Source organism: Myxocyprinus asiaticus, chromosome 15 (assembly GCF_019703515.2).
Source record: "Myxocyprinus asiaticus isolate MX2 ecotype Aquarium Trade chromosome 15, UBuf_Myxa_2, whole genome shotgun sequence".
NCBI lineage: Eukaryota > Metazoa > Chordata > Actinopteri > Cypriniformes > Catostomidae > Myxocyprinus > Myxocyprinus asiaticus.
The window spans coordinates 26,967,796-26,978,846 of NC_059358.1; the positions used below are offsets into that span (position 1 = coordinate 26,967,796).

The 11,051-nt window shown below is 38.8% G+C and overlaps 2 protein-coding genes across 10 annotated transcripts in view; one reads left to right on the top strand and one right to left on the bottom strand.

Annotated features, from left to right (window-relative positions):
- Positions 1 to 1,221, bottom strand: part of LOC127452749 (zinc-binding protein A33-like) — an 18,946-nt gene extending 17,725 nt beyond the window's left edge. For both annotated transcript variants that reach the window (XM_051718434.1, XM_051718431.1), the window contains exon 1: positions 1,098 to 1,221. The gene's annotated coding sequence lies outside the window, so the exon portion shown is untranslated. The remainder of the gene's footprint in view (positions 1 to 1,097) is intronic.
- LOC127452747 (uncharacterized) lies at positions 949 to 10,838 on the top strand. 8 transcript variants are annotated; one of them, XM_051718424.1, is made up of 8 exons: positions 949 to 1,071; positions 1,677 to 1,769; positions 1,881 to 1,933; positions 2,027 to 2,096; positions 2,423 to 2,536; positions 2,811 to 2,909; positions 6,059 to 7,715; positions 9,201 to 10,838. In XM_051718424.1, exons 7-8 carry the CDS (start codon positions 7,419 to 7,421, stop codon positions 10,470 to 10,472), a joined length of 1,569 nt encoding a protein of 522 aa, XP_051574384.1. In that variant the 5' UTR covers positions 949 to 1,071; positions 1,677 to 1,769; positions 1,881 to 1,933; positions 2,027 to 2,096; positions 2,423 to 2,536; positions 2,811 to 2,909; positions 6,059 to 7,418; the 3' UTR covers positions 10,473 to 10,838. The 8 variants fall into 8 exon arrangements, with proteins under 8 accessions (XP_051574384.1, XP_051574380.1, XP_051574386.1 ...); XM_051718420.1 differs by having other exon boundaries at positions 954 to 1,213; XM_051718426.1 differs by having other exon boundaries at positions 965 to 1,079.
- The last annotated feature ends 213 nt before the right edge of the window (positions 10,839 to 11,051 follow it).

The window sequence follows — 11,051 nt, forward strand, 5'->3', positions numbered from 1 at the left end:
TGGGGGAAGACAATTTCAGTCTCCGCCTCAAAGAAAATAACATATTACTTTTGGCCCCATAGACTATGATGTCAACCTTTCTTTTCTCTTCTTTTTTCTTTTTTCCAATTAGAAGATTTTTTTTTATTTATTAGATAAAATGTTTGTAAAACAAACTACATTTTGATTTATTTTTACATAATTGCATTTTTTCTTTTGATACCTGTGACTTTTGTTTAACTTTTTTTTTTACAAATTAAACAATATTTTTTATTAATGAATTAACATATCAATCCTTATTCCTTTTTTATTTAATACTGAGTAAAAAAAAAAAAAAATGCATTTGACAAATCAAAGTAAAGGGGCCATATTTTGCCTGCTTGTCAATTTAAAAATATCTTGCCATAAAATAATTAATAATAATAATTAATAATAATTTTTCAGTCACAAAAACATATGCTTTAAAATGTTATATTTCTATACGATATATATATATATATATATATATATATATATATATATATATATATATATATATATATATATATAACATTATTATATACAATAAAAAGTGTATTTTGTTACATTATTTCGTTCATTTTTATGTGATAAATTATATATAATTATTTTATATATTAATTATAGAATATATCATTATTTTCATTTTTATGTAGGCTCCAGCACTGGGAATACGCAGATAGATCCAACAGCTCAGAAAGAAAACCATATCACATACTCACGTAATACGGTGAACTTAGTGAAATTAAAATCATAACTAAAACCCCAATTTCCGGTGTATCGAACGTTGAAAGCGGAAGTAAACACAGAAGCTGTGTTCCAAACGACACACTATATACTATGCACTTACAAAATACACTATGCACTCAGCCAGGAAGTGTATTAATTTTCAAAGTGTAGTATTGGCCCAAATGGAACACTTAACGGTTTTTTACTATAAGGAAGCGTTTGCCGTTTAACAGCTGACGGAAGTGACGTTTCAAACCCAAGCGTTGTGTTGGCGCTAGCTTTAGCGAGATATTCACCCTCAGTTCAACACTTATATCTCAATAATATACATATTCACACAGCATGGTATGATGGTAAAGTATTTAACTCACTTTTGTAAGGTGCTTTCTTCACAGAAGTTTCGCTAGTTGTCATAGTCTCCATTATTTACAATTGTTTTTCCAGATCACCGTCGCTGCCTATAACTCCGCCCCTTCTGCTATTAACGGTAAGCCGCGAGCGTTGAGTGCGCGAAGTGTGCTACATTCCACACTCTGTTTTGACGGTTTTTAAAGTGCATCGTCCGGGAATTCGTACACGTCTTTTTGCTGCAGTTTCAGTTTAAACATACTACTCATACCACTTGAACTTCAAAATGACGTAAAATAGTGCAGGAGTGTGCGGTTTGGGATGCACCTAGCACGTCGCGGCTTATTCAACAGTGTGACTGGAATGTGTGGGATACGTGCTTATTATTAACTCTCATAGATTTGTTTCGCATCATTTGTTTAAGTTTGGATGTATTCAGACAGTCTGAAATCGTTACTGTCCTAGTAAGAATTCAAAATGAATGGTCAAGCTGAAGTAGAGGTGCATTATAAGAGAAAATACAAGAATCTTAAACGAAAGTTTAAGTTTCTGCTATATGTGAGTGTTTTTATTTTTTCCTCTGTGTCTGTCTTTTTTATTAGCATTGTTAGATTTGTTGTTAACCTTCTCCGAGCTTCTCTTCAGGAGCTGAGAAGAGCTCAGAGAAAACTACTTACAGTTTCAAGAGACAAAAGGTACAAACTGTAGTCTTGCTGTAAATTAAATGCTTTATCTTTTTATCTTTGTTTTATATTGACGCACAGATTGCACTTGATTAAATGCCTCTTTTGTGATGTGTGTCTCAGTTTTCTGTTGGACAGGCTGTTGCAGTATGAAAGGGTGGATGAAGAGTCTTCTGGTAGGTCTCTAATGAAAGTGAGAGAATCGCTCTGTTTTCGTGTTATTGTCTGTTGTCCTGTGTTTGACAGTGTTCTATGTTTTCTTCCCTCAGACTTCTGATGCCACTGTTTCCTCAGACTGTAAAGGAGAGAGAGCCAGAGAGACAGAGAAGCTGGGAAGAAGTGAGTCTACAATGTGTAGGTTTTTGCTTGGATTTGACAAATTACAGGACAGGTAATGTTTAATTATTTAATTTACCTTTAATTAAAGGTTTAGATTAATCTGCCCTTTATATGTTGTTGAAAAAAAAAATTTTTTTTATGGAAAGTTCCCTTTTGAATTGTTTGTAATTCCCACATTTTGGCATTGTGAGATTTGCACATGCTCACCATTCTTTCCTCAAATGCTATTAAGCTAATGAGTATCATGCAAACACGGCTGCTGCTGTTGCATATATTTATCTTTATAACTTTGTTTTCAATAAGTGTGTATTGATCTGTCATTTAAGAGGAGGAGTCCTGGAGTTCCTCTCGTCCCTCCTCCTTCTCCTCATCTCTCAGTCCTGTCTTGCTCTGGTGCAATTCCTCTCCAGTCATCTGCTCCTGCACAGTACCTCAACACTGTGAGTAAAACACAGCTCCATAATACATCCACGCATCTCATACATTCTCATGCACTCATGGTTTTAAGTTTCTCATATTGTTTTGCATACTTGTTTTTTCTTGTCACCTGTTTATTTGCCATTCTATTAACTTTTTTCTCTCTCTTTTTTTTTTTTTTGTCTTTTTATCACCTCACCTGATTTATGTGGACTTCAACAAACACACATTACTGGGGGCACTCTGGGTGTGGGATTGGTTGTTATTGTTTGGTGGGTTTGATTGTGGGTGGAGCAGTTACCCTTCCCTCCTGAGTATTTGGCTCCCTCTGCTGAACGAGTGAAGAAAGAGAGAAAAACAAAACTGGAAAAACACAGGAAAGACTGTTCAGGGAAGGTGAGAGAGGGACAGAGAGGCTGGCACTGGAAACAGAATGGCCTAGATTCACACTATCACTATAACTACACTACACTTTTGATTTCTTTCATGTTATTTAAAGGAAAAGTTCTCCCAAACATAAACATTGTCATTATTTACTCACCCTCATTTGTTCCAAAACTGTATGCTGCTATTTTTATTTAAAGGGATAGTTCACCCAAAAATACAAATTCTCTCATCATTTACTCACCCTCATGCCATCCCAGATGTGTATGACCTTTTCTTGTGCAGAACACAAAGATGTTTAGGAGAATATCTCAGCTCTGTAGATCTGTACAATGCAAGTGAATGGTGACCAAAATTTTGAAGCTCCAGAAAGCACATAAAGGCAGCATAAATGTAATCCATAAGGCTCCAGTGGTTTAATCAATGTCTTCTAAAGTGATCTAATCAGTTTTGGGTGAGAACAGACCAAAAAGCTAACTCATTTTACACTATAAATCTTGGCATCGGCAGTCTGCTCGGCGATCATGACTTCAAGCTTGATAACGCTTATACGCTCTGCGCATCAAGCACTAGGAAGTGTATTTGAGTTTGAAATCACGATCCTGCCTAGAGACTGCAATGGCAAGATGTACAGTGGAAAGAAGTAATATTTGGTCTGTTCTCACCCAAAGCTAATTAGATTGTTTCAGAAGACATGGATTAAACCACTGGAGTCTTATGGATTACTTGTATGCTGTCTTTTATGTGCTTTCTGGAGCTTCAAAGTTTTGGTCACCATTCATTTGCATTATAAGGACCTATAGAGCTATTTTCATGTGAGCTATTCCTTTAAGTGGGACACAAAAGGAGAATTTTCTTCTTAACATAGATCTTTTCTTAGCAACGACAACTCATAGTGATCAAAAATGACACAAAAGTAGCCTTTTTTAAATGTGCACTATATTTAAATCATTTTGAAAATCTTGCCCTCGACTTTAGCTCTCAAATCTCATATGTGTACAGTGCATCCGGAAAGTATTCACAGCGCTTCACTTTTTCCACATTTTGTTATGTTACAGCCTTATTCCAAAATTGATTAAATTCATTTTCCTCAAAATTCTACAAACAATACCCCATAATGACAATGTGAAAGAAGTTTGTTTGAAATCTTTGCAAATTTGTTAAAAATAAAAAATAAAAAAAAAAATAAAAAAATAATCACATGTACATAAGTCTTCACAGCCTTTGCTCAATACTTTGTTGAAGCACCTTTGGCACCAATTACAGCCTCAAGTCTTTTTGAGTATGATGCTACAAGCTTGGCACACCTATTATTGGGCAGTTTCTCCCATTCTTCTTTGCAGGACCTCTCAAGCGCCATCAGGTTGGATAGGGAGCGTCGGTGCACAGCCATTTTCAGATCTCTCCAGAGATGTTCAATCGGGTTCAAGTCTGGGTTCTGGCTGGGCCACTCAAGGACATTCACACAGTTGTCCCGTAGCCACTAATTTGTTATCTTGGCTGTGTGCTTAGGGTGCTTAGGGTCGTTGTCCTGTTGGAAGATGAACCTTCACCCCAGTCTGAGGTCCAGGTCTCTGTACATTGCTGCATTAATCTTTCCCTCGATCCTGACTAGTCTCCCAGTTCCTGCCACTGAAAAACATCCCCACAGAATGATGCTGCCACCACCATGCTTCACTGTAGAGATGGTATTGGCCAGGTGATGAGCGGTGCCTTGTTTCCTCCAGGCATGACGCTTGCCATTCAGGCCAAAGAGTTCAATCTTTGTTTCATCAGACCAGAGAATTTTGTTTCTCATAGTCTGAGAGTCCACCAGGCGGGCTGTCATGTGCCTTTTACTGAGGAGTGGCTTCCGTCTGGCCACTCTACCATACAGGCCTGATTGGTGGAGTGCTGCAGAGATGGTTGTTCTTCTGGAAGGTTCTCCTCTCTCCACAGAGAAACGCTGGAGCTCTGTCAGAGTGACCAGCGGGTTCTTGGTCACCTCCCTGACTAAGGCCCTTCTCCCCTGATCGCTCAGTTTGGCCGGGCGGCCAGCTCTTGGAAGAGTCCTGGTGGTTCCAAACTTCTTCCATTTATGGATGATGGAGGCCACTGTGCTCATTGGGACCTTCAATGCTGCAGAAATTTTTCTGTACCCTTCCCCAGATCTGTGCCTCGATACAATCCTGTCTCGGAGGTCTACAGACAATTCCTTGGACTTCATGGCTTGGTTTGTGCTCTGACATGCACTGTTAACTGTGGGACCTTATATAGACAGGTGTGTGCCTTTCCAAATCATGTCCAATCAACTGAATTTACCACAGGTGGACTCCAATCAAGTTGTAGAAACATCTCAAGGTTGATCAGTGGAAACAGGATGCACCTGAGCTTAATTTTGAGTGTCATGGCAAAGGCTGTGAATACTTATGTACATGTGATTTTTTTTTTTTTTTTTTCGTTTTTTATTTGTAATAAATTTGCAAAGATTTCAAACAAACTTCTTTCACGTTGTCATTATGGGGTATTGTTTGTAGAATGTTGAGGAAAATAATGAATTTAATCCATTTTGGAATAAGGCTGTAACATAAAAATGTGGAAAAAGTGAAGTGCTGTGAATACTTTCCGGATGCACTGTATGTGTCCATTCAGATATCGTTAGATGCATTGCATCGAGTTTAATGTCAGTGGCGATTAGTCATGTCATAATGTTGCCAAACGTTAAACAATTGTAAAGGTGGCATATTTGAATGTACACAGATGCATGTGGGATTTAAGAGCTACAACGGAAAATTTTGAGAGATACAGAATATAGCACACCTCATGTCAGATACGCTATTTTCTTATTTACTGAATATAATTGGTTGGGATGTTTTTGGTAATTTTGGAGCTTGACAGGCATCACTATGATCTGATGTTGTATGGAAAAGTACTGAATGATGATTCTTTAAAATTTTTGCTTTTTATTCCATGTAACAAATAACTAAGTAGTTTGGAATGACATAAGTCAGTAATGACAGAATTTTGGGTAAATTACTCCTTTAATCAGTCTTGCAGTTTCAGAATTTCTCTTTATGCCTGTTAGTTACATTTGACATGCAGTCTCCCTAATATCTAATCTATCTTTTCGCCCTCTTGCCTTATTCAAGTGGTTGGCCCACTGACCTCTTATTACCCTGCAGGCAGTGGTGCATCTGGAGGTGCGAGTGGACCATTCAGCTAGGTCCCACAGCAGATGCTGAGTGAAGATGCAGCTGATGAAGAGGGAGAGAGTGACAGAGGAGAGGGGGACGAGGCAGAGCTGGTCATTGACATACCCAATGAGTGAGGGTGAAGGCGAAGGTGTCTATATCAGCTTTTATAGTTCCTACATGATCTCTTATATCAGACTGAATCTGTTATTGCCTGATGTAGAGATCTTGCAAAATAGATGACACAGACACAGGTTGCTGGATCTGTGTTTTATGAGACATTTGGTTGTGTAACAGACTGAGTTACCTAAAAACCCCTGACTCATCATGGATACTGGATAGTCACATTCTTTAAAGACTGCTGAGATGCAGTACATATGTAAATGCAAGTGTGTGCAGTAAATTTAGAGTGGTGGAGCTCACCTGACAGTATTTAGAAAATGAAACAGGAGGAAAGAGAGAGTGGGTAAGCAGAACGAAGAGCCACACCCATATTTCCCCCAGCACATAAATACCAGTTGAGACATGTTGCTATGTGATTATGAAACATGCACACACACACACACACACACACACACACTCACACAAACTGAAAATACAATACATAACGATATTTACAATATTTCACAAAAAAAAAAAATCTGTATACTCCTCACAAAGCTTTGAACTCTAATAAAATAGAAAAGTAATTTTTGTCCTATTTTCTTCACACATGTGCCAAATGGGACTGCAATAAAAACATTTAATAGTTTTTGTTTCAAAGACCTTTTTTAATGACCTGTTTATAAAGTATTTATATTAAAATTTTAAATGTATCCCTCTTCTGTGATGTTGTTATTCAAGCATTGTATTTGTTCAGTTATTACAGGTACTGTTGGGCTGTACATACAGTTGGTTATTGCTCACCAGCATCTGTTTTGACACACTATATGTAAGTCTTACCATCTACAATTCCCCATTTATGACTGAACATCTCTATTTGCCATGCACACTGTGTCAGATTGTTCTCTTGGGTATAAAAAATTACAGGGCCTTCAAAGAATGGTCATATGTGTTTGTATGTGTATATGTTTGGGAATGCTGACATACAGGTAGTGTTAAGGCGTGTGAGAGGTGTGTGTACTGGTTTGTGAACATTATCGCAATACTAAGACGAGGTGTAGTCGAATGAAATTTAGAAAGGGAGGGATGGGTGGAGGAGAGAGTGAGTGTGAAAGGAGGAGGGATAAAGAAGGTTGCATTGTGCCCAGACTTATTCTGCATAGTTGAAGAGAGAGGGAGAGAGGAACAATCTAGCAGGGTCTTGTTTTGTGCACTGCAGTCTCTGTTTGCTGTATCAAGGGTTTTGGCCATGCTGTTTGCTTTGCCTAGACTCGTTCTGTGTGTGTCTGGAGTGCTGTTTCATGATTTTTTAGCCAGGGCAAGTACACACACAGTCCTTGATCCAGGGTTCTTCCAGTGTCAAGAGTGCTTTTTCAAAAGCACACCCCCAAAGTCATTGTCTGAACTGGGTTTGGAGCAAAGGTGTCACAGACATCTGACCGGACGGCCTTTTGCATCACTCTATAACACAAACTGCCAGTCCGCCGTTTATACAGCCCTTCAACTCAGCCTGACTAATGGATGGGGCAGAGGAGAGCACAGTAAGGTGAGGCAAGTCTTCCTGTTATTCTCTTTTTCAGTCACTTTCTTTTGGAAGTCAGAAAGAGATGTTTGGCAAAATGACAGCCTCATTTCACCATTCACCTTCATTGCATCTTTTCTTCCATATCATGAAAGTGAATGATGACTGAGGCTGTCATCCTTTTTGTGTTCCATGAAGGATAGGAACTCATGTGTTTGGACCTACATGAGGGCGAGTAATTGATGACATATTTTTATTTTTGAGTGAACTATCCCTTAAATGTTGTTATTTGTAACCCCATGGATCACAGGTAATGATTTAATGAGTATATACATAGGTTATGAATGTCTGAAATTGGATGAAAGACATTTCTTGCTGAACAACATCCTTTAGAACTTCTGCTGACATGCAAATGGATAAGTCAAGCGAAAGAGAAAAACCTCTAAGTATTTCATGGATCATTGATAATAGCTGTGTAGAAGTACAATAGATGCAAAAGAACACTGTAGAATGGAAATAAAACTATAATATGCAAAATAACTCTTACAAGACAGTGTGGCTGTATTTAATGGGGTTGCTCACTGAAACTGTAAAACAGACTCTCATTGAGTCACACCCCAAAAGAAATATCTCATTCTTCTTTGTCAACCACTGCCCTAATCTTCATATTTCTTAAAAAAAAAATAAAAAAATGTAAAGACCATTTTTGTCTCTGTCGTTATGCATATACTTCTGTGTCAGAAGAATTAAAGGGATAGTTCATCCAAAAATGAAAATTGTCATCATTTACTCACCCTTATGTTGCTGCACACTCGTATGACTTTTTTTCTTCTTCTGTGGAACAAAAAAGATGTTAGTGTGACAAAATGTTCACCCTCAGTCACTATCGACTTTCATTGGAAAAAGGATACAATAAAAATAAATGCTGGAAAAAGCTAACATTTTGCTTAAAGATGCTGTAAGCGATTTAAGCGTTCTGAAGCTTTCACGACTGAGCCATTGAATTAGCCACACCCCCTCATTACAAAACCCCACCCTCCAAAGATTATTTTGAGACCAAAACCAAGCAAAAGAGTAACATTGTTTGTTTCTGTGGCTGTCAAATTCAACAGTGGCACAATAGCGCCCTCGACTGACAAACATTATGAATCATAGCCTCAGTGATCCACTTCAAATGATTAGGAGCAAAATTATTGACTGGTGAAAAGTGTCAATGTCTGCGGACACATTTTTGTTTGCTGTTTACAAAGTCTACAGCTGTCACAGAGACCTGAGTGATATCTCAGGACATTTATTTAATTCATATCTTTAAGGGAGTACGAACATTTGAACATTTTTTGCATACTTTTCCATGAAAAATCGCTTGCATCACTTTTAACAAGTCCATTTGTGTAGAAGGAAGAAGTCACATGGGTTTGGAACAACATGATGTTGATAAATGATGAGAGAATTTTCATTTGTGGCTGAACTATCCCTTAAAGTTTTATTTGTCTCTTTTAAATACATCAGCAGGATGCAGAAGAAGAGATCAATGAAGATTCCCCAGTGGCCATCCCAGCTCTTTACACAGGAACTACTGAAGAAACTACCTCAGACTCCCCTCTCCTGAAGTGGGATGCTCTGACAGCAGGACTAATACGTAGCTCAGCCATACCGCTATGTTCAAAGACAAGTGGGGAAATTTATGTGCAGAGTGGCGTGGGAGGGTTTAATGAGTGTGGGGCGAAAGTGTTGTGGTCAGCAGTGTGTTGTGCTGCTTCAGATGGGCATGACAGCTTCAGCATTGGGCTACTGAAGGAGGGGATGGTGAGGGTGGTGAGCATTAAAGCTTTAGAGGAGTTGATAGGTATTACAGGGCTGTTTTCAGGAGGCTGTGGTGAGATAGGTGGCCAGAGAGAAAAGGAGCTTATGTTGCTCTTTAAGGAGCAACTAAATGGCATGAAAACACACAGTTCTGATGGACAGAGTGAGAACCACAACAGTCAGGATGCAGGTACATCAGACTCAGGAAATGAGGAAACAACATCACAGCCTGTCAATGATGAAGCCCAAAGCTACACATCTTCCTTGAAGTCAGAGATGGACCTTCAGGAGAGCACCAATGAGACTGAGAACTCAGAGTCTGGAAGTGCCCTGCTTTACATTCTGTCTTCCACCATCTCACTTCTGTACACCCCTTTCTCTCCCATCGTAAACACGGCCACTAACCTTCCCTCCCAGCTCACATATGTTCTACAGGAAGATCTGGCTGTTCTAGCCTCTGTGCCTGGTGACAGTTTCACTTTGGTCAATAACTTGGGCTCAGGAGTGTCATCTGGGGTTTCATGTTTGTTTAACACCCTGTACCAGACAGGGGAACTGAGCGTGTGCACTCTCTACTCCTGCCTCAGTCCATTAGTCAGCAGCCTGTTCCAGGCATTCCAGGATGGATTCGTAGGCACAGGTACACTGGCGTGGGATGCCCTGGGTATTGTGACAGGCACCATTTGCAATGGTTTGGGGATCGGCAAGATGGTGCTTGGGTCAGTCTGGGATCAGATGGTGGAATACCTGTGTGCTTTGGGCTCAGAAATGGGCCAGCAGGTGTCATCAGTGGGTTGTGGGATAGGAACACTTACCTTGAGAAGTGGAAAGGGGGTGGGCCACCTGTTCTACATTGTTACAGCCATTGTAGGAGGGGTGGTGGAGAATACAATAGCAAATGTACAGGAAGCTTTTGGGGGGAGTTTTGGGGAATCATCTGAAATGCAGCCATCTGAAGTGGCTGGTGAGCATATTTAAATATGTGTATGTGCCTGTGTTACCGCATTAACACATTAGCATACTAAAAATGTCTTGCTGACAGCACAACAGATATTGACCATATTGCATGCTTATGACATCATGAAAATACTGTTTTAACACTCTGCCTTAAAACTTTAACATTTTGCTTAGGTTATGTTTTGGGCTGCAGTTTACTGAGCTGACCCTAGGTCTGATTTGGAAATAGAAGGTGCAAGAAGATTTGTAAGTTACAAGGTGCTTAAATGTTTATGTCAAGTCTAAAAAAGATGTAATTGTTGTGAAATGTTTATGTCATTATATCAGACACGAAGTGGCCTTGCTATGTCATGGTTTATATGCTGCAATAAAGCATCCTTTCTGTGAGTCATTGCTGTGTGATGTATAATATCATAAAGACTCCTCTTCAAGATAATATGCATTGAATCTGAATGAGAAAAAATAAATACACACTCAAAAAAAACAAAAACAAATTTCCCATCAGTTTTACTCAATCCATTTTCATTTTACTCAAAAAAAAAAAAAGAAAAAAAAATAATAATAATGTATCTAAGGGAACTTAAGTTAACTGAATTGATT

Bases quoted from the DNA above. Each gene is read 5' to 3' on its own strand.
- LOC127452747 (XM_051718424.1), top strand. From the start codon at position 7,419: ATGCTGTTTGCTTTGCCTAGACTCGTTCTGTGTGTGTCTGGAGTGCTG. The intron at 7,716-9,200 runs GTGAGGCAAGTC...TAAATACATCAG, and splicing joins GCAGAGGAGAGCACAGTAAG to CAGGATGCAGAAGAAGAGAT.